Source organism: Talpa occidentalis, unplaced genomic scaffold (assembly GCF_014898055.3).
Source record: "Talpa occidentalis isolate TD23 unplaced genomic scaffold, MPIMG_talOcc4v2.1 talOcc4.13, whole genome shotgun sequence".
Lineage (NCBI taxonomy): Eukaryota > Metazoa > Chordata > Mammalia > Eulipotyphla > Talpidae > Talpa > Talpa occidentalis.
In genome coordinates, this window is record NW_023601322.1 from 90,870,880 (window position 1) to 90,894,105 (window position 23,226).

The following is a 23,226-nucleotide window of genomic DNA, read 5'->3' on the forward strand; positions in this document are numbered from 1 at the left end:
CTCCATGGAAACAGAAAAAAAATCCGCTTTTTCTGCAAATATAAAACTAGTAAATCTTTTCTTTTGTTAAAGCCAGAGATGGTGGCTTTAATGTTTTTGAAAACCATCTTCCATCTTCCATCGTCCCGTTCTACCTCCTGACTCTGTTTCTCTTACCTGGTACCAGGAATATGCTCGGTCCGATGGGTCAATAAGAATAGTGATAATCTTGGCTTTGGGAACCAGAGAAGCTGCTCTTTTAGGAGCTTCCTCTGAGTGGAAGTAGTTGGCACTCTTCTCAAACAGAAAGTCAGTGGTGATGTTAGATGGGACAGGGAAGAAATCCATATACCTAGAAAAGGAATATTTCTCATAGTAAGACTAGTGAATACTTATATCCTGGTGACTGAAGATGTTCAGTGTGTCCCACAAGCTCATCAATTTCCTAAATCTTTTTTTTTAAACGTATTGTCCTACATAGTTAATAAGAGAAAACTAGACAGTATGCTGACGATGTATTTACAAATCTTTTCTAAATGTACTTTGCTTAGCTTAATATCAGGAAAAAGATATGAGATAACAAAAATATACACACAGTGATTAAATTGCAACATTAATCAGCCTAAATATCCAAAATATATCTAAATGCAGTATTTAACAGAGAAAGCTGTAAACATTAAACTAAAAAGAAAATTAGATAATAGTTGCTAGTTCAAAGGCATTTTAAAGTGATTTAGACAAAACATTTTTACTTAATCACGATAAAATAATTTCATTTGCACTACGGAGTTGATGTTATATTGAACTATGAAGTATCAAAGTGCAAAGCAGATCTAGTGTAGGCATTGTTTATTTGCTTATTTTATCCTACAGAGTCATTTATATTTGTTAGATTGATTAGAAAGCTTTTAAAAGTGTGCACTTATTTCTAAATATAAAATCCTATCAAATTCCCCAAGGTCAAGTTCTGGGAATTCAGGTAAGAATTCAAACACCAGCAGAGTAAACACGGGAATATCTGAGCCTCAAGCACAGAGATGTAGAATATACTGGATTGTGTATAGTGTTCCATCAGTGCAAACGTTGTAAAATAGAAACTTATTCAGCATATGATAACAGATATTTCTGAAGCACTAGGGGACATCTTCTAGAGGAACAGGACCTTTTTCGAGAGAACATACAATTTTTACTTCCAGGATTTCTTATATTTTATAATGGCATCACCCTCTACCCTCTTTAGTTGATAAGTCACCATGAGTTTGGGGCACCAAGAAAGGTAGCTTATGAATACTAAATAAAAGACTAATTCACATTTATTTGATGACTTCTTTTTGCAGTGTGTAGCTTTCTTTCAGAATAAAGCGCTGGTAAGATTCCAGTTGTTAACATACTGCAAAGTTGGTTGGTGTAACAAAGTGATGTCTTGAAACTCAGGGCACTAAAGAAATTCTTTTCTGTTTTCCGAAAATTGCCATATTGGTGATATGTCATTCTGGCATCCTTTTCAGGGGAAAGAGATGTACAAACATTGCTGGCAAGTTTGACCTACTCTCTATTTTGTTGTATATTCTATTTACAGAAAGTGCCACATTTCAGAGATTTCTTGATTGAGATGCTCACACTGATTCTGTGGGTGCTAAGCTTTCCCAAGAGACTAGTGGAATGCCAGTTGGTCCAAGCTTGCTTATTCTAAAAAAAGCCTTGAACAAAATCAATAAACAAGGGCAGAAACTACTGAATTCAGCTAATTTTTAATTTCTAAAGATTGTCCCGCCTACCCAGTAGTTCTCTCTATCTGGAGCAGATTAGGCCATGAAACCCTCCTTACACAGTTCCTGATCTTGAATCTATAACATGTTGATTTTGCTTAGCCCCAAGCTTGCAGAGAAATTAGGATCCAGTTCTTGTTTGCCACATGTCACATTTTTGGAGAATGATGGCTGGTGCTCATAGGTACTTGAAAAATACTTGAAGAATAAATCAACAAATAAAGAGAATTCAGCTACATATTTGCAGGGTGAAAATCTGAAGATTTGGAGAATCTGAACTCAAGTTATCCAAAGAATTGGTGGGGACAGTAGTGGTGTAGAATGGCTTAACCACCTGAGGGTTGAAAGGGAATGCTGGCCTGACTTCAGCTTTGCTACCTCTGTCACTCCTCAGAAACTTTTCTTAGCTTAAAAAATGTTGATCTTGCAATATTCCACACATGTTTATTACTGGGGTTCATCTTGAGTATTCCTATAAGATTCATCTTAAGTATTTCTAAGTGATTATTCCCAAAGCCAGATTAAGACATTAGGAGGTTGGAAGTGCTAACAAGATTTCATAGTTCTCCACACATCACTCCAAACCTCCACTATATCCCTAGGTAATTAAAAAAATGTAATGTCAAATCATAAAATATAAATGTTTCAAGCCATTTTTCATCAAATCATTTTCTTAGATCTTCTGATTGCAAATTTTGGCTATCAACAATGGAGTTTTCTAACATTCATATGTCCTACTTTTCTTGTGTCCTAAGTCCATGTTTAGGCTGCCTGTCAGTTAAGACAGCCCTGGTTTTAACCGCTTCTCCAAGAAAAACAGATCCTTATATCCAGGTTAAACTACTGTGCCTGGGTTAGTTCTGTGTGTGTCCTTGGCATTCTGAGACACATAATCTAAAACTTTGTGGGTCTGTGGCTATTGCATAGGCAACACCATACCGATAAAAGGGAGTAGTGGAGCAGGCTACACAATGCAGGATATTGCTGAATGCGCAAGATCCTGGCCTTTTTATTGACGGAATAATCATACAGCATCAGTTATGTGGGATAGGAGAAAAAAAGGGTGAAAATGAAATGTGTTTATGTCATCTAGGGCTTCAGGGGACATGAGTCTGCTGACCAAAAAATGCTTATCTGCTTGATGACCTGGGGTAATTTAAACCATATCCCAGAATCCTGGGTTCCAATCTTATCAACAAGGCGTACCACTGATTGGCTTCTGGGGTCCTTTGTCATACATCAGTCAACAGCCCCCGGGTGTTCCCAGTCATACCTCATGATGCATACCCTTCCCAGGGTGATCAAGCTTTCTGCTCTTGATTGATTTGAAAAGCACCTTGTAAGGTTAAGCTCCTATAAATGATTGACCAGGCAACTCTGACCTTGTATAGGAATGCAAAAATGCAGAACTTCAGGTAACAAAAATGGTGGCCTTACAGTGACTTAAGTCTAGCAGGTTCACATGTAGCCCCCAAGGGACTGCTGAGATGCTGAGACTTCCTGGAAAGCAAGGCAAGTCTGAGACTATGAATACATCTGCTGTCATTGAGAGCAAATCTATGGTTATTGTTAATAGATTGACATTAGCAGTAACTATGATTTGTTGTTTGTGTTAATTGACTTTTATAAACATATCATTTGTCAATCAAGAGTGTTTACAATTGGGGTATTTTCAGTGAGTTATAATTAAAATCTTTAACTGTTCTTTAACTTTTTCCTTATTTATGTCATCTCTTAGTATACTGCTTAAGGGACTTTTTATTCCTATTATAATGCCGATATACATTTATGGCATAATGATCAGCTTTTAAAATTTTTGATTATTTCCACAGATATTAAGTTGCAGGGAATCCAAGCACTACACTCCTTTTCACTTCTAAAGTCATTTCTAATTACCCCCTTTAGTCTTGATGTTAAAGTCATTAATTCTAATGTATATTTGAGTTGGTGATTAAATAGCATTTGAAGTAGTTGATGGTTTCCTGATTCTCCCAGCTGCTATTTAACACTGTGCATTTAATATCAAGTGCTATACTAAAGAATTGGCAATAAAAATTATAACAATTAGAAGATATATAAATCATACTCAACTCATTTCTTTATCTTTCCATGTTGCTTTCCACAAGCAACAGTTGAGGGGGCTGATACTTCTAAAACAGTGATCATGCAATTTGACAACAGAGGTTAATATAAAAGTGGTTTATACTAAAATACATGCAAAATGTTTATGCTCATGCTATAGTATTCTACTTTCATATAACTTTCTGCCTAGAATTATACCTTAGACGGTAAAACTTCTAAATACAATTTATGACAATGCTATATTTTGTGTATATTTGACATTATTGCTTTTAATTTTATTTTTACTATTTTCCTCAGATGATACATTTCAAATTTTAATACAAAGACTAAAAATTAAATTTTGTATATTATTGATAGCTTCTTGGTACCTTTCATGAAATGTACATATATTTCTAGTTCTGTTTAATTTCCTTTTATGCCAAAGCAAAATAGAAAATTATATATATATGGATGATGGTGTCACTTTAATGCAAAGTGCACAAGAAGAGCAGGCTTTGAATGTATTTTCCAAAGAGTAGAGAGGAGTGAAATTACTAGGTATTAAAGTTATTTCTTAGATTTCACATTATTAATTACCATCCAAGGTATTGCAAATTGAAATAATATGTGGAGGCAACACATCCCTTCATGAACTGAGAAAGATAAGTTATGAATTATTTCTGTGCACCTTAATGTTTTCCATTATGTTTCCAAGCAAAGAAGATAACTTTTATTTGTGGCTATGTATATGTTAATAAATATTAGTGCTAATTTTATGCTGTTCACAGTACATATACTTTTAGATTTATACTAATAACCCATCTTACCAATCAATCCCCCTGTGGTAGTTATTTCTATTAAAGAACTGTACCTCCTCAAAGGTTTTTGGGCTGGGGGAGTTACTAAGGATGGAAGGATGCATAACCAGGAACAAATACAAAGCAGTGGTACCTGAAAAAACAATAGAGGTTTAAGAGATTAATTCAATGAAAACATAGTTTCCTACTCTTAGAATTTCAAAGTCAACACTTAATGCATGTTAACTGTTATGATGATCCAAACATACATATTACCAGTACCCCTTGAATCAAATCAAATAGATATCAACCATTTTAAAAGAAGAAAAATTTTAAATTGGAGATATGGTGATAGGAGGAAGAGAGAGGAATATTACAGGGTTTGGGAGAACTTGTTTTCAACCTCAGTTTAGTCACTGATTTATTTTTTTACTTTGGCACCTAAGTTTTCTTTGCTTTGCCTTCTTAGATGAAAGATCACCCACCTCGCTTACCAAAACCACACTGAGATATTATCTCATACATGTTAGGATGGCTATTTTCAAAAAGTCAAGAAATAACAAGTGTTAATAAAGATGAGGGGAAAAGGAACATTTGTGTATATATATTTTTAAAGATTTATATATTTATGCATACAAGAACTGGGGTATAGGCCAGAGGTATGGAGGGTAAGAGGATTCACCAGAGACAGAGTGGGGAGCAGAACAGGCAAATCTACTGAAATACAGCGCTGAGGGGAGCAGTGGGAGAGACAGGAGAGTTATGCTGTGCCATGTGGGTTAGCTCCCTGGCCTGGGATGGAACTCATGCTGCAGTGGCTGTGGGACAGCTTCATAGTGCTGTGACTTAACCCCTTGCGCCACCAGGGAGGCCCCCATTTGTGTGTATATATATGTGTGTATATATATATATTTTAAAGATTTATTTATGAATATAAGAACTGGGGTACAGGTCAGAGGTGTAGGGGGTGAGAGGATTCACCAGAGACAGTGGGGGACAGAACAGGTGGATCTACTGAAATACACTGCTGAGGGGAGCAGTGGGTGAGACAGGAGAGGCCTGCTGCGCTATTTGGGTAGCTTCCTAGCTGGGGATCCAACTCTGCTGCAGTGGCTGAGAATAGCTTCACAGGTTGCATCTTAACCCTTTGTACCACCAGGGAGGCCTCCTATTTGTAGATTTTTGGTGGGATTGTAAATTGGTGCAGCCACAATGGAGAACAGTGTGGAAGTTCCTCAGAAAATTAAAAATAGAGCTACCACATGATTCATCAATTCCACTTCTGTGCATATATACAAAGAAAACTAAAACATTAACTTGAAAAAGGTATCTGCACCTCCATGTACATTGTAGCATTACTTAGAAAAGTCAAGATATGGAAACAAATGATGAGTGAATGAACAATGACATTGTGGTACATACATGAGATGGAATATTATTCAGCCATAAAAAGAAGGAAATTTTGCCATTTGTGACATCATGGATGGATCTTGGGGTCATTTTGCTGAAAATGAAATCAGTCAGACAGAAAGACAAAGACCACAGAATCTCATTTATATGGAGAATCTAAACAAATCAAACTCATAGATTCAGAGCACCGAATGGTAGTGGCCTGAGGCAGGTGCTATAGGTGAACAAAATGGCTGAAAGGGGTTAAAGGGCACAAATTTCCATTTATAAAATAAATAAACCCTGGGGATATAATGTTCAGGATGGCAATTATAGTTAATACTATAATCCATATTTGATAATTGCTAAGAGAGTAAATCTTAAAGGTTCTTGCTAAAAGAAAAAAATGTGTAGCCATGTGTGGTGGCAGAGGTTATCGAGACTTTTCTGGTAATTTCATAATATATGCAAATATCAAATTATTTTGTTGTACATTGAAAACTAATATAATGTTACATGTCAGTTATACCTCACTAGGAAGAAGTATTTAGCTTAGACTGCTGCATGAGAAAATTAGGAAACCTGAGTTCTGTTTATTGAATATTTAGTCATGTGTTTGCAACCATGACTGTGTTTATAAAATCATAGTATAAATAAAAGTGTTTCTAGGTGATGTATTCAGTACTCCTAAGGCAGAAATGTATGCTCTAATTTCCACTTCTCTACTCTAATATGATTTACCTTATTATACATCTGATAGAGCAGGAACTGTTAATTGTATTTCAGGTCAATAGCTAGCAATGTTAATCAGATATGGTCTTACAACATTTCTCTCACTTCCAGAAATTACTGTTCTTATTTTGCTTAGCAATAATGTCATGTTGCTATCTGTATAAAAATTTGAATTTTCTTATTTCTCTGATAAATTTTATTTAGTATTATATTTAAATCTACCATATGTATCCAACAGATTTTTGAATAATGGATAACTGTGGTGTTGTCTGAAAAAAAAATGAATCAAAAGAAACAATGCTCCTAGATTATTTATGAGTTAAAAATGAAGATTATATAAACATGATAACTCTAGGGAACTAAATATAACAATCCCTGATACATAAGGTAAAAGTGTTCTTCGCAAGCTGGACTTAAAACAGTGGTTCTTAGACTTTAGCATGTATCAGGTTCATCTGGAGGGCATGTTAAAACACAGAGAGCTGGGCCCTATTTCAGAAATTCAGATTCAGCACATTTTGAGAAGCACTGACTTGTAAGAAATATAAAACCAAAGCTAATACTTATTTGGGAAAAATGTTTTCTTACCTGAAATCCAGAATAGAGTAAAGCTTCCTAGCACACAGTCTTTAAAGTCAAGTAAATTCTAGGGTCAGCAATGTTTTCCTAGCATTTACTATCTATGTGAACTCAAACAAAAATGATCTAACCCGATCATTTCTTGTTTGTCTTGTGGAGGAAAATTCTTAGCTATCAGGATTTTCACCAAGTCAAGTGAAATAACCTATGTGAAAGTTCCTAAGTAGTACCATTCAGGTATACTTGATTATTAGTCAAGTATTTTTTTTTACAAGATTTTTTTATTTATACAAGAACCGGGGTATAGGCCAGATATGCAGAAGGGTGAGAGGATTCACCAGAGACAGAGTGGGGAGCAGAACAGGCAGACTGACCGAAACAAACTGCTGAGGGGAGCAGCGGGCAAGACAGGAGAGGTCTGCTGCGCCATGTGGATATCTTCCTGGCCGGCTGGGAATCAAACCCACGCTGCAGAGGCTGCGGACAGCTTCACAGCACTGTGCTCAACCCACTGCGCCACCAGGGAGGCCTAGTCAAGTATTTTTAAAATGAAAACTTTGTTGAGATAATTCAGTAATGGATTAAAAAAGACAAGAGCATATCTTTGTGTGGACAAGTAGGGCTTTTACGGTGTGAAAAAAGAATAATAATATATACATTCCTTTCTTAAGCCAACTGAAAACATTTTATTTTTAAAATTTATATTCAATCATATTGTTTGCTTTTAATAACCATTCATAACCAGCATTAAAAATACAAACAGAAAATATGAATGCAACTAATAGTTTGCACAGTCAGTAAAAACATAGGGTAATTTATCAGTGGTCAAAAAGTTAAGTTGTGGTATACTCTCTTTTCCTATACTTATTTTTGGTTCTGAATCAACTGTCCTTTGTGTGTGTATATGCTTATGTATCTGTCTGTTTGTATGTGTCTAACTTTACTATGTATTCATAAATGCACATATTCAAATAACCATATGTAAAGCTTCCATTTTCCTATTTTCATCAGTTTCAATACTAAAAATATTGATTATCCAGCTGATCATACATTTATGCAAAATTACTCAGAAAAATACTTTAGAAAAAACTAAAGTTAAAAGTGTAGTTATTTAATTTTTATGGAACTGAAGTACAAAGTTATTTTTGTCCATTTAAAAATCAATTTGGGGGCCTCTCTGAATATCTACTGAAACTGTCAATATATATCTTTCTTGCAAAATTGTAGATTTTTATTAAAAAAATATATATTGTAGGGACTCGCCGGTGGCGCAGCGGGTTGAACACAGCACTGTGAAGCTGTCCACAGCCTCTGCAGTGCCCATTTGATCCCTGCGGGCCGTGGAGACGCACATGGCGCAGGCAGACCTCTCCTGTCTCGCCTACTGCTCCCCTCAGCAGTGTATTTCGTCAGTCTGCCTGTTCTGTTCCCTGTTCTGTCTCTGGTGAGTCCTCTCACCCTCCTGTGCATCTGGCCTGTACCCCCGTTCCTGTATAAAAATAAATAAATTGTTAAAAAAAATCAATTTCACCAAATATCAACATACGCAACATGGATGGAAAGCAAAAGTATGCTAAGTTAAAGCAGTTAAAGAGAAAAGATTTCACATTTCATGCTTCCTTTTATATAACATTCTTGAAAAGGCAAAACTATAGTGGCAGAAAGTGGTTGCCTTTGGCTGAGGAAGGAACAGGGGGAGATGACTATAAAGGAATGTGGAGAAATTTTTTAGAGAAATGGGGCCTCCCTGGTGGCACAAGGGGTTAAGGTACAGAACCATGAAGCAATCCATAGCCACTGCAGCATGAGTTCGATCCCTGGTTGGGGAACTGCCCAGATGGTGCAGCAGACCTCTCCTGCGTCGCCCGCTGCTCCCCTCAGCAGTGTATTTTAGTCGATCTGCCTGTTCTGTCCCCCACTCTGTCTCTGGTGAATCCTCTCACCCCCTGCATCTCTGACCTGTACTCCAGCTCTTGTATACATAAATAAATAAATCTTTAAAGTTTTTTTAAGGGAGATAGAAATGTTCTATATCTTGCATATGGTGGTGGTGGCAACACAACTATGTACAATTTCCAAAACTCATTTAACTGTACATTTAAAATGGGTGAATTTTATTGCATGTAAATTATACTTCTGTAAAACAAGGGGGGAAAATTCCCTTCTAAGGAGGAGCTAAAAAAATTCCCTTCCAAAGGTAAATGTCATCTACAAATTGTAACATAAACATTTGGAAACCCAGTTGAGTTTAAGATGACAAGTAATAATTCTGCCATCTAACCATGATATTAAAATGCCTGCATATCTAGCATAGCCCAAGGGGAAATATATCCTGCAGGGCTTTCTGAAGCAAACTCAACACATCAAGCGTCAGAGAAAAGATGTGATCAGTAATGACAAAACTATGTGATAACAGTGGGAGTCCATGGAACAGACTAATCTAAATGTCTTTCTTTTTGCCTCTTGACTTTAAATAGATTACGACAAGTGAAACACAGAAGGAAAAGTATTCATCATGTTTATTATTGTTTTCAGATTGATATTTGAAAATGGGGCTAAGGAAAAATGAGTAAGCTAGACAGTGGATGCATTCCATAGAATTCTCCCAGTTACTTCCAAAGGGAGGAAGAAATGGAATGTATCCCCCCTTGGAAGGGATCTGGGCTGAATTTGCTGTCTTCTGTGAAGCCAGAACCCATGGGTCGCAAATAATTTATCCTGCATGATGCAGTATTAATGTGTGGTATTTTAAAGCTTCCACTGGGCTTCATTTTAATTCTAATTCTTAGAGAAATAAGAAGTTTATGGAAAAAACTGCACATCAATTTAAGGAAATGTGCAAAAGATTTCTCCCGGGTATGAATAAATAACTTTCTTAGCACATCATTTTGTTTATGTCTAGGAATTCTGCTTGTCTAACATCTTTCAGACTTTTTGAAAATAGTCATCTCTGCAAGTAAGTGTAGAAATAAATTTATAACAGGATGAGGCAGAAGAGGTTATTTTTCTGGAAGGGATTTATTATAAAGAGTTACCAGTACTTATATGTGTCCCTCTTGCCCTTTGACAAAATCCTGTTAGTCGCTCTCTAACCATGTGGTTAGTTCTGAGTTTAGAAATGGTAATAAAACTTTTCAGGGCCTCCCCTGGTGGCGCAGGCGGTTGAGTGCTGTGCTGTGAAGCTGTCCGAGCCTCTGCAGCGCCAGTTCGATCCCGGCCGCCGGCAAGAATCCCACATGGCGTGGCAGAACTCTCCTGTCTCACCCGCTGCTCCCCTCAGCAGTGTATTTGTCAGTCTGCCTGTTCTGTTCCTGCTCAGTCTCTGGTGAATCCTCTCACCCTCCCGTGCATCTGGCCTGTACCCCGGTTCTTATATAAATAAAATATTAAAAAAATAATAAAATAAAGCAGGGAGTCAATGAAAACATGGTTTTAAAAAAAACTTTTCAATCAAGATCTTTGGGAGAAAACATTACTACCAAATTGATGCCTGGATATTCAAATCATGTGACATCTATTTTCACCTTTTTCACTTAAAAAACAAACAACAAAACCATTTAAGCACATTAAAATGCTAAACAAAGATTATGTCAGAGAATAAAATGTGTTACTTAGACTTGTCATGAAGGCTGGCCAGGATGTGGTGTAAAGAGAAAACTGATATGGTTGGTGGGAAGGTTAATTGCTCTAGCCACTATATAAGACAACATGGATATTTCTCAAAAATTAAAAATGAATTTACCATGGAACTCATCAACTTTACTGCTGGTTATATGCCCAAAGGAAAAGAAAGCAGTATTTTGAAGAGATATATGCATTCCCATGTTTATTGCATCATTATTCACAGTAGCAAAGATATAGAAATAACCTAGTTGTCCATCAAAAAAATATGGATAAAAAAGAGATGTAATATATGTATGGAGTAGAATGTTATTCAGCCATAAGAAAGGAAGATAACTTGCCATTTATGACAATGTGGATGAAACTTGAGCACTGTATGCTAAGTGAGATAAGCCAGACAGAGGAAGACAAGTACTGTATGATATAAGTGAAATCTAAAAGAAGGGGAAGATTGGAAAAAAAACATAAAGTAAAATGGTGGTTACCAGGGAATGGGAGGTGGGGAGAAGATGGATATTAGTTAAGGGTACATAATTGCAGCAGGTAGCAAGTAAGCCACAGTGATGTGTTCATAGGGGAGGGAATATAGACAACATTGTATCATAATCATATAACATAATATAGCTACAGAAATCATCACATAGGATCTGTAAATGTATCAAAATAACATGTATTCTTTAAACACAAAAGATATGGTTGTTAGATATGGTTAATTTAAAATGTATCATTCATTCAGCAGCATTTATACCAAATTCAAGAATTCATTGTCACAAGAGCTCATCGTCTAGTTATCAGGATTGGTAACTGTTTGGTTAATCATTATAAAAGTTCTCACCAGTTTTCTGGGGTCCTATTACCAAAAATTTTGGTAAGCGGTCACAGGTTTTTTCTTTAGACCAAATGTCTCTGTGGCGTTTGTCATCACAAGGATTCTAAATGGAAGAATAATAGAGATGTGTTTTTTTGCGTGTGTCCATTGTGTGCTAGAGTTTTTCAACCTCTGTTCTTAAAAGATATCCAGGGAAGAAAGCTATGTGGCTCTGGCTCTTTTTTTTTTTTTTTTTAAAGGAATGTGTTGAAGAGGCATCATGGACACTTTCAAACAACTCCTTTGCATCCTAAAGTTGATGTCTCTTGAGGAGGTGGGGGGTGGAGACATTCTTCTCACCAGGAGTAATTAACTTCATAACACTGAAGGTTTAATATTTTCTGCTGTTGATGGTTCTGCATCTTATTCGTGTGTGTGTTTGTGAGTGTGTGTGTTTGTGTGGGTGTCTGTTTTTAAATTTGTGAGCTTGCTGCCTAGAGATGGCACTTCTTGCCACCCTAAGAGAAGATAATCTCAGAATTGAATAAATAAACTGAAATATGAGGTGCAGATTTTTATTCTGAGAAACTTTTAGTTTTCTTGCTGTGCTTCAGAGGAATGTGGATCTGTCTATAATAATACTGTTAAGGAGACAGCAGCTTCTTCTCAGCTGCCTTCTAAGGTCAATGGATATATATTTAAAACTATAAATGGTGCAGATTGATGCTAAAAAGTACTAAATTTCAACAAATGGTAAAATGAGGTTGAATTCCTACTTTATAGGTCAGCTTTTGGTTTGTGGTACTTAAGCCCATGCCCGTTGTGCAAGATGCAACTAGAATACCCTTAATTTTAATGGCAAAGTGTATCTAGTAGGAAGATTAGCTGTACCCTTCAGTACCGTTTCAGGAATGGGCAGACAGGACAGCACTTTATTTCTATCCAATTAATACTATTGATATGTGTAGTTAAATCAACCCGCTTATTTTCAGTAAGCAACAGATGTTAAGACTAAAGTAAGGGCTTTTTTTTTTTTTTTTGCCTTCTGTTCTGGAATAAAATTGGTTTTAACTTGTCACCTGAAATAATAATGATTTCATTTTAAAAACAAGGTGTTAAAATTATCAGGAAAATTGCATGTCTTTCCAGAGCCTAACGTTTGATGATGTTTTGTAGTTGTTAAGGTAAAAAAAAAAAAGTGTGTTATAACAACTACAAAATAACATGCAGTTATTCTATAACTACTGATTTAACCTACTAAATTAAAGTTGAGTTATGTCTCTTTCAGAGTTATCTGTTTATGCTAAGGCAGTAATTAGCTAAAGTTCAAAGCTGAATGAATTGAATATAAAGATCAGAACTGGGCCTCCCTGGTGGCGCAGCGGTTGAGCGCTGGGTTGCGAAGCTGCCCGCGGCCTCTGCAGCGCCGGTTCGATCCCCGGCTGCTCCCCGGCCACTGGAGGAGGGTCCCACATGGCGCGCAGACCTCTCCTGCCGCCCGCTGCTCCCCTCAGCAGTGTACTTCGGTCCTTCCGCCTGCTCTGCTCCCCGCTCTGGCTCTGGTGAATTCTCTCACCCTCCCGCGCTTCTGACTGTACCCAGTGCATGTATAAACAAACAAACAAAAAAACAAACAAATAAAAACATGCCTCTCTAAAAAAAAAAAAAAAAAAAAAAAAAAAAAAAAAAAAAAAAAGATCAGAACTCACTCCATCTTCAACTGGTGCATTTTACTGAGTTTTACTTCTGAAGATTGTTACTGTTGTGACCTCCGCTCGCTCTAACTCTCCAGCTAGTGTGTGACATGCTTAAGCAACTTAACCTTCTGTGCCTTAGTTTCTTCATGGGGATAACAACTGTACCTCTGTTTTGGGTAGTTCTGAGAATTAAATGAGATAACGTGTGAAGAGACCAGTTTGACACGTAGTAGATATGATGTAATTATTTGCTATTATTACTACTTCTCCCAGGTCACAGAATGGGCCATTTAAATTCAGAGCATGTGTCTGCAATTTTAGGACACGTGCAGCTGTATGCTTTAAATTTGGTATGTGCCTAGAACAGTTTGAATATATCATATTAAAGGGGAATATTTTTTTAAACTCAATGATATTTTCATAAAATGTTTTCCCCACATCAAAAGTAATACCCAGTGGATAGTTTTGAAAGCCGCCCCTATTCTGTGATTGTTGGTGTACCCAGTGGTCCAGAAGGCATATGTCAGTTGTGAATTCTTCTCACCTGTCCCTCTAATGCCATTTAGTCTTAGATATGGGGATGTGCTCAGCTGGCTGGCTTCCTGTCCAGCACATACCTTGTTTACCATCTTCTGCTCGTTAGTCTCTTGCAGTTTGCAAGTTGATCCCTTACTCCTGACTGAAAACATTACCTCCACTGACCCCCCCCCCCGCATGGAGCTTTCAAAATTCCATAATATCTAATGGGAATTAGCCTAATATGAATATAGAACTTCAATTCAGGAAGAAGTAGTTTTTCAAAGCTACAAACATTTCCAAAATGCATATATTCCCCCCACTTTTCAGGTTCAGATTATTTTATGGCACTATAAAATATGGCTGTGGGGTTAATTATACCAATTATCAAATGAATCTTACCTGCCAGAGAGGGTCTTTTTGATCAGGAAAGAGCTCAAAGTACTTGTGAGCCAGCTGCACTGGAGGCAGAGTGTGAAGTCGCAAATTGGTCCAGCTCTGGACGAAGTTGGCCAGGTTAACAAAAGTGTATAATCCCAGCCGGTCATTTCCATAGTTGGACAAATGGGTCATGAAAATACTGATCTGGAAAAGGCAAATGAAATTCAGTGAAACACACAAGTCTTTTCTCTAGGGGGCAGTGCAGTCTTAGCAATACTTGTTTTTCCTTCTAAATAGCTTGTGAACAGGTTTCAATTCAGGACATATTTTGAATTTTGTTACTCTTGTTATATTAATATACAATGGAGGATGTGTTATTAACAATATCTGATGAACATTTTTTGGGTGCAATTTCAGTCTGTTTCATAACAGATGATCCCAATTGTCAAATACTCATGTTGGTGTGATTAGATTGATGCTGTAAAATATCCTAGACATTCACATGTAAAATATCCTAGACATTCACATGGCTTTGTGATAGGTGAACTGTTCATAATTTGAGGCAGTGGGATACAAAAAGGTTAGGATTTTGTAATTTTATTCTACTAATTCAGTTTATAAGGTAGTAATTCAAGATAAGGAGTATAAATAATCAGTGAACTGTCATTATATTAACTGCATATCTTCTGATTTGCATTTATTAGAGGCTATAATGATAAAAAAAAACAGTGCATGAGTTTTTACTATTTTTTTAGACTTATTTATTTTTTCATAGAAGTTATTGGGGTGTGGGCCAGCGGTGTGGGGTGAGAGGATTCACCAGAGACAGAGTGGGCAGCAAAACAGGTGGATTTACCAAAATACACTGCTAAGGGGAGCAGCAGGCGAAACAGAAGCAGTCTGCTGGGACATGTTCTTTAGCTCCTTGGCCCAATCGAACTTTAGTGGTGATAGCGTGACAGTGCTAAGACTTAACCCCTATGTCACAAAGAAGCCCCTTCACTATTTTCTATCAACAGGACTCTCAAATGCTTTTCTATATTCATTGGATTCACTATTTGCAATATCAAATACCTCCTTTAAGAAAAATCTTTAATATTTGACTACATAAAATCAACTTTTTTCTATGAAATCTACTGATCTAGATTGGATCCATGCTCTGAAAAAAGATGTCATACTAAAATAAATTTGAATTCTGTAGATTTGATGAAACTTATCTGGAATGTAGAATTGGCATTTCAATTTATTTTGAAATAACATTGGTTTGTAACATTATATAAGGGTACTTATTATAAGTCAACATTTGTACATGCAATAATAACTTCATTACTAAAAGTCTAATTCTATTCTTCACCATGCAGTTGATCCCTTTTACCCAAATCACCTATCTCTTTCCCTTCTGGGAACCACTATTTCAGTCTTATAGTTTAAAAGTTTATTTTTGTTTTATTTACTTCATTTGTTTTGTTTCTTTTTTGTGCCATTTATGAGTGAAATCATATATTGTTTGTCTTTCTCCATATAACTTATTTCATATGCCACAATATTTTCTAGGTCCATGTATGTTGTTACAAATGACAAGATTTCATTTTTTTAACAGCTCAGTAATATTCCATTGTACATATCTATATACATACACTCATACACATGTATACATATATACATATCATGTGGGAGCCTGTGTACCTATATCTCTTCAAATTAGTGTTTTCACATTCTTTGGGTGAATACCCAGAAGTAGGATAACTGGATCTTATGGCATTTCTATTATTATTGTTTTTTTTAAGGAATTGCCATACTATTCTTCATAATGGCTACATCAATTTACATTCCCACCAACAGTGTACAAGGGTTCCCTTCCTTCCACAGCCATGCCAACACTAGTTGATTCTTATCTCTTGGATAATGACCATTCTCATAGTTATGAGATGATAACTCACATTTGAGATGATACCTCACTATTGTTTTGATCTGCATTTCCCTACTAATTAAAGATGATGCCTGTTGGCCAGCTGTATAATTTCTCTGAAGAAGCAACTATTCAGATACTCTGCCCATTTTGTAAATTCGGATTTTGTTGTTGAATTTTATGAATTCTTTACATTTTCAATATTAACTCCTTGTCAGATGTGTGATTTGCAAGTATCTTCTCATTCAGCCAGATGCCCTTTTGTTTGATATATATATATACATATATATATGTATCTTCATTATGCAGAAGCTTTTTAGTTTGATTTAGTCACATCTTTATTTTGCTTTTGTTTCCTTTGCCATTGGAATCAAATACCTAAAGATTGACTAAGGCTGATGTCAAGGAGCATATTAAGTATATTTTCTTCTGTGTATTTTTATTGTTTCAGATCTTATATGCAAGTCTTTAAACAATTTTGAATTTTTGTGGATGGTATGAGATAGTAGTTTCATTCTTTGCCATGTAGTTTAGTTGTCCAGTTTTCCCAGTACCATTTTTCAAAGTCTTTCTTTTCTCTGTTGTATGCTATTGACATCTTTGTCATATATTAGATGTCCATATATGTGTGTATTTATTTCGTGGGTCTCAATTCTATTCTTTTGATCTGTATTTTTTTTATTCCATTACCATTCTATTTGTGATTCTATTGCTTCATAGTAGAGTTTGAAGTAAGTAATCTGATCGCTCCATATATGCTCTTTTACCCAGGATTGTGTAGCTATTTGACATATTTTGTAGTTTTATTTTTTTTAAAGATTTATTTATTTATTTATACAAGCACTGGGTACAGTCAGAAGTGCGGGAGGGTGAGAGAATTCACCAGAGCCAGAGCAGGGAACAGAACAGGCAGACTGACGAAATACACTGCTGAGGGGAGCAGCAGGCTGCAGGAGAGGTCTGCGCGCCATGTGGGACCCTCGCAGCGGCTGGGGATCGATCTGGTGCTGCAGAGGCTGCGGGCAGCTTTGCAGCCCAGTGCTCAACTGCTGCGCCACCAGGGGAGGCCCTATTTTGTAGTTTTAAATTAATTTTATGATTTTTGTTTTATTTCTGTGCCATTGGACTTTTGATAAGTATTACACTGAATCTGGATATTGTTTTAGGTAATAAGGCCAATTTTACAAAGTTAATTGTTTTGTCAGTGAATACAGAATATCTTTCCATTGCTTGTGTATCCTACTTCTTTCAATAATGTCATCCAGTTTTCAGTGTATAGGTCTTTCATTTCCTAGGTTAAATTTATTCCAAGGTATTTAATTATTTTTCCATACGATTGTAAATGGCATTATTTTGTGACTTCTCTTTCTGCTAGCTCATTATTTGCATATAAGATCACAACACATTTTTGTATCCTAATTTATTAGCATGCCACTTTATTGTTTTGTTTTTTTTTTAAAACTGGAGTTTTAGGATTTTTCATGTATATTATCATGTCATTTGGAACTAGTGATGGCTTTACTTTTTATCTTTCCTATTTGAACACCTTTTTGTCTAATCACCCTGGTCAGAACTTGAAAACTGTGTTGAATAACTGCAGTGAGAGTAGATGTCTTGCTTTTGAACCAGATGATCTTCTTTATGTATCTGTAAATCTTGTCCTTTTACTTTTTAATATTCTCACATTTTAATCTTTAAAAAATGAACTGTGTATTTTTATTTGCTCTTGCATTCCATATAATTTAATATTTATCTCTGAAATAACTTTTTAGGTTTCTAATTCTTGTTTTAGATAATTCTGTCACCTCTGTTTTCTTACAGTCCTATTTTCCAGGCACTTGTTTGTAAGTTTTTCTAACATTTATATATTTCTTTTACAGTTTTTTATATCACTTCCTTATTTTATACTAGCTTATTTTACTAGCTTGTTTTAAACATCTCTTCTGTGTTTATATTTATGTGAATTTTTTTAATGTTTGTAAAGGACAGATCTCCAATGATAATTTTTTGTAGTTTTATAACTGAGCTTTATTGTGTTGTCTTGTGATAACAAATGGACATTTTAAAAACTAGTGCTTTAGGGAAATGTGAATAGTTTTTGTTGCTTAAAGTTGACAAATGGAAAAAATTCCATGACAGGTTTTCAATGGCAAAGAAAACTATTGTGGCATTTATGCTGCTATAACTATATCATAAAAATAATTCATGTGATAATAGTATTTTCCTAAATATGTGTCATGAGAATGAATTGTAATAATGGTAATTGTCATCATTAAAGTAATGAATATAATAGGTTCATTCATTAAGAGACTAGATATAATATTCAAAAGAATTTATTGAGGTAAAGTTGCAGAGATGAGAGAAAGGTTATACTAAGATGTAATGAATCAGAAAAAAATATAATTACCTACAACTGTGAATAAAGAAAAACAGTGATATCATATATTCTATAGAATAAAAACTGCAGGCTCTATCATGAAAAGTTTCAACTATGATCAGGAATATTGAATTGTGTTTCTTTACACTCTGCCTGAATATATATTAAAACTGAGAACTTTAGCAAACAAAATACTTTGAGAGTGTTTTTAAATAGCTACCTGCAGACTATAGTCATGGAATTGGTAAGCCTTTTAATTTTTTCAGTATTTCTAAAAAATGTGACTTTTAAAATTTAACCTGGTTATTTTTTATAGTTGCTTCAGTTCTGTGATTTCAAAAATCCTTTCCTCCTCCCAAATTTATCAAAATTGTAGATTTTGAGAGACTTAAAGTCATATTTAAATTTGGACATTCTTTTCTAATTTCTGTTCAGAACAGTATTTTGTCACTTTTTTGTTTGTTACATTTTTCATTGTAGCTCACTTATATTATCAAAGGGATACTTTGAATTGCCCTTTTATGAAAAGAAAAATTTAATACAATAAAAATAAATAGTTTTGACCACTAATTCATTTTTTGCTTTATTTTTTGAAAGATTTATTGAAAAATCTATGTGTCTGTACTTCACTTGAATAATGTCTGCACTGCACAGAAAATAGGAAAACTAGAGCTTCTGTGTGACTTTGTGATACTAATACATTTGACCTCCCTTTGAATTAACTATTTCACCTTGGAAGACATTTTATACTGTGACATTTAAAGCAGAATACCACTTTTTGTTTCCCGGACTGTAGGAAAAATGCTACTTTCTCAGGTAAAGACAGAGGCAACCAAAAATGAAACTTTTTTTATGCTTTTGCAGAAACTGAACCTCATTGGCAAGAATTGAATTAATATTTAAAAATATTGATCTTAATTCTGTAAAAAAAGCTACTAGTCTCTACCCATAGAATCTAGCCCAGGTTCTTCATTTTTTTTTTTTTTTAAAGATTCATTTTTTTTTTTTTTAAAGATAGGATCTTCTTTTTTTTTTTTAATATTTATTTATACAAGCACTGGGTACAGTCAGAAGCGCAGGAGGGCGAGAGGACTCACCAGAGCCAGAGCGGGGAGCAGAGCAGGCAGACTGACGAAGTACACTGCTGAGGGGAGCAGCGGGCGGCAGGAGAGGTCTGCGCGCCATGCGGGACCCTCCTCTGGTGGCCAGGGAGCAGCCGGGGATCGAACCGGTGCTGCAGGGGCTGCGGGCAGCCTCGCAACCCAGCGCTCAACCACTGCGCCACTGGGGAGGCCCTAAAGATTCATTTTTATATTTATTTATGCATACAAGAGCTGGGTACAGGCGAGAGGTGCAGGGGTGAGAGGATTCACCAGAGACAGAGTGGGGAACAGAACAGGCAGACTGACGAAATACATTGCTGAGGGGAGCAGCAGGAGAGACAGGAGAGGTCTGCTGCACCATGTGGGTAACTCCCTGGCCAGGGATTGAACTCATGCTGCAGTGGCTACGGACAGCTTCATTGTGCTGTCTTAACTCCTTGCACCACTAGGGAGGCCCTAGCCCATTTTTTTTTTTTTTAAGATTTATTTATTTATTTATACAAGCACTGGGTACAGTCAGAAGCACGGGAGGGTGAGAGGATTCACCAGAGCCAGAGCAGGGAACAGAACAGGCAGACTGATGAAATGCACTGCTGAGGGGAGCAGCGGGCAAGGCAGGAGAGGTCTGCGCGCCATGTGGGACCCTCGCTGGCGGCCGGGGATTGAACTGGCTCTGCAGAGGCTGCGGGCAGCTTCGCAGTCCAGCGCTCAACCGCTGCGCCACCAGGGGAGGCCCCCTAGCTCAGGTTCTTAATTCTACTTTTACAAAATGCAAAATGCATCATAAGCAAAAGGACCGATTCAAAGGGATGGTTTTATAATGCATGGTGCCTCATGATTCTTATAGACCTTGAATTCCTGGGATTTGTATTCCCAAAGAAATGTAAGTCCATAATGTGAGTATAGTTGGTCAGGACATTAAAATGCTTCAGTTCTTTTTAAATAATGCTTTTTGGAGACTCAAATATTTCTCACTGCATGGAATATTGTTGTCTTCCTCCCCTCCCCCACCCCATGGAAAACTTTGTTTTGCTGAGCATGTGAAGAATTGGTAAATGCCTTCCCAAGATGTGCTACTTAGCTTGTGGATTATTTTAACTTCTCAGTCAAGTCCTTGAAGGCTCATGAATATGTTTTATCATTTCCTTCACTGCCTAGAAAAATGAAAATTGGGGGTATTACCCAGAATTCAGATTTTTATTAGAAATGAGCTATGCTTAGAAGCACCCTTTCTTTATGGCAGTGCAAACATCTGAATTTGGAGCATCATATCCTCTTCCTGCCTTGAAATCCTAGGCCTCTATATAGCTCAGGAGATATATCCTCACATTTGCCTCATTGTTTTTGGGATCCATGTCTATGTAGATTCCCATATGTATGTAAATTTTATTTTTTTCAGCTGTTAATCTATCTGATGTTAACTTGATTTCTTGATTAGTCCAAGAAAAATCTAAAGAGGTAAGGGGAATTCTCTCTTTTTCACTACACATATAACCTCACCAGGCTTTTTATTACTATTGTTGTTATTATTATTATTTAAAATAAGAACGTATGCACAGCAAGAAACAGGACTGGTGAGAACAGATACCCAGTGAGAATGTTTTGGTCAAAAAATAAGCTTTCTTTCTAGTCAATATTTCTTCCTTATCTCTCCCTGTTCTGATCTATTGCATGTATAATGTCATTTCACTTCTTGGCAATTCCTCATCTGACAGTAATTTCTACATGGAATAGAAAGAAACAAGGAAAAAACTTGAAAAAATTGCCAGTTAAGAGAAAGCAGGTATTAGTCTTTCCTTAGGAAAGAGGATGACTTAATTATATTTGGAGTGCTTCAGGACTAGGAGTTTGGGGACTTTTTTTTTTTTAAATGGAATGGATCAAAATAAATTATCTTTATTATATATGCAGATTCCAGTGAGAAGGAGAATGTAAAAAAAAAAACAACAACCCACAATTGGCTTTCTACAACAGTTTTTCCTGTAGGCATGAGTAATTAGTTGTTACCCAAAAACTAATTAGCTGTTTAAGATTCAATCATTAGAAACTCTGCTTAACCAATTAACAGATTGAAAAAAAAAATTCCAGCCTGATAGATATGTATAACTAGATACTTATTGTAAAGAAAAATTCTGTAGTTTTTTTCCTTCATATAGAGGGAAAACCCAGTTGTTTCCTACTGTGTGTTTCTTTCCTGTAAGTTTTCCTTATTATTCATGCAGAACACTTCACTTCTGGCCATCAAATGTGTGGAGGTTTTTCCCTCCAAGCAAGTCTCTGTGAGGTCACCTGGGTTTCCTACAGTTTAACTCAATTCTGACATATCTACCTGGAGATAATATCAGCCCCTGGGGTTAAGGACTCAGTCCCATGGGACTGCTTAAACCCCACTTCAGATGCCAAACACAGGAGTGCAGGCACACCTCATTGCATTGCCTTTTGCTTCATTCCTTTTCACAAATGCTGGTTTTTTTTTGTTGTTGTTGTTGTTTGTTGTTTCTTTTTAATAAATTGAAGTTTTGTGGCAATTCTGCATCAAGCAATTCTGTTAGTCCATCTTCCAACAGCACATGTTCAATTGGTGATGTGATCCAGCGGTCCCCCTCCTGATGTCTATCCAAAACATGTGAAGTCATCAATCCACAAAACTGTATGCTCTGCAGTGTTTATTACAACATTATTTGCAATTACTTAGACATGGAAGCACCCTTAATTCCCACTGATAAGGGACTGGATCTAGTAGATGTAGTATAGCCACATCTATGTAGCTATAAGGAAAATAGGAAATGTTGCCATTTACCCATAATAGAGGAAGTTCAAGGAAATTATGTGTAGTAAAGCAATTTAGAATGACAAATATTGGATGGTCACATAGCATATTATTTGACAAAGCAAACTACTTATCAAAGCTAGTAAACACTAACAAAGGGAGACTTCTGAGGTTGAGGCAAAAGTAGGGAGAAAAGTTCAAAGTGGCATAAGGATGGTGGTGGGAGGGGAAATAACCAGAGATGAGAGGGCAGAAGGAAACCCTCGTTGAATGTGTGATGTGAGTGGGTAAAAAATTACGTTTGATGTAAAAAAACTGGGAAAAATTTAAAAAGCAAGAGAAAAAAGTCTAAGTTCCACCACTTACCCAGGAAACATCCTATGTATGTATGAATGTGTGTGTGTACACATACACCATGTACATATATATTAAAATGTAGTTAACTTGGCACACCGTGTTTGTTACTTAGCTTCTTTAGCATATCATTGAAAATGCTTCTAAAGCATCAATTTTTTTTACATATACATATATATAATATTTTTATTGGGGTAACACTGGCTTACAACGCTGTGTATGATACAGAGGTGTAGGTTCAGCCCTCTATAGATGAATGTTACTGCACCACAACCATCTATGTACATTTTACTGGCTGCATAGTAATCTGTCTTCTTAATCATCAAAATTTATTCATCCAGCTTTCCATTATTGGTCCTATGGTTTGTTACAACTTTCTCAGTG

General features: G+C 36.2%; 2 protein-coding genes across 16 annotated transcripts in view; one reads left to right on the plus strand and one right to left on the minus strand.

The window, feature by feature from the left end:
- Window positions 1-23,226, plus strand: part of LOC119243609 (uncharacterized) — a 782,255-nt gene that overhangs the window by 38,568 nt on the left and 720,461 nt on the right. The gene's annotated exons all lie outside the window — the stretch shown is intronic.
- The window catches only part of LOC119243607 (bifunctional heparan sulfate N-deacetylase/N-sulfotransferase 3), a 143,376-nt gene that overhangs the window by 18,876 nt on the left and 101,274 nt on the right, over window positions 1-23,226 (minus strand). For all 4 annotated transcript variants that reach the window (XM_054694534.1, XM_054694533.1, XM_037509532.2 and 1 more), the window contains 4 exons: window positions 14,351-14,533; window positions 11,763-11,859; window positions 4,637-4,760; window positions 157-331 (listed from right to left, as the gene is read on the minus strand). In XM_054694534.1, coding sequence (XP_054550509.1) covers window positions 157-331; window positions 4,637-4,760; window positions 11,763-11,859; window positions 14,351-14,533 — 579 coding nt within the window. The remainder of the gene's footprint in view (window positions 1-156; window positions 332-4,636; window positions 4,761-11,762; window positions 11,860-14,350; window positions 14,534-23,226) is intronic.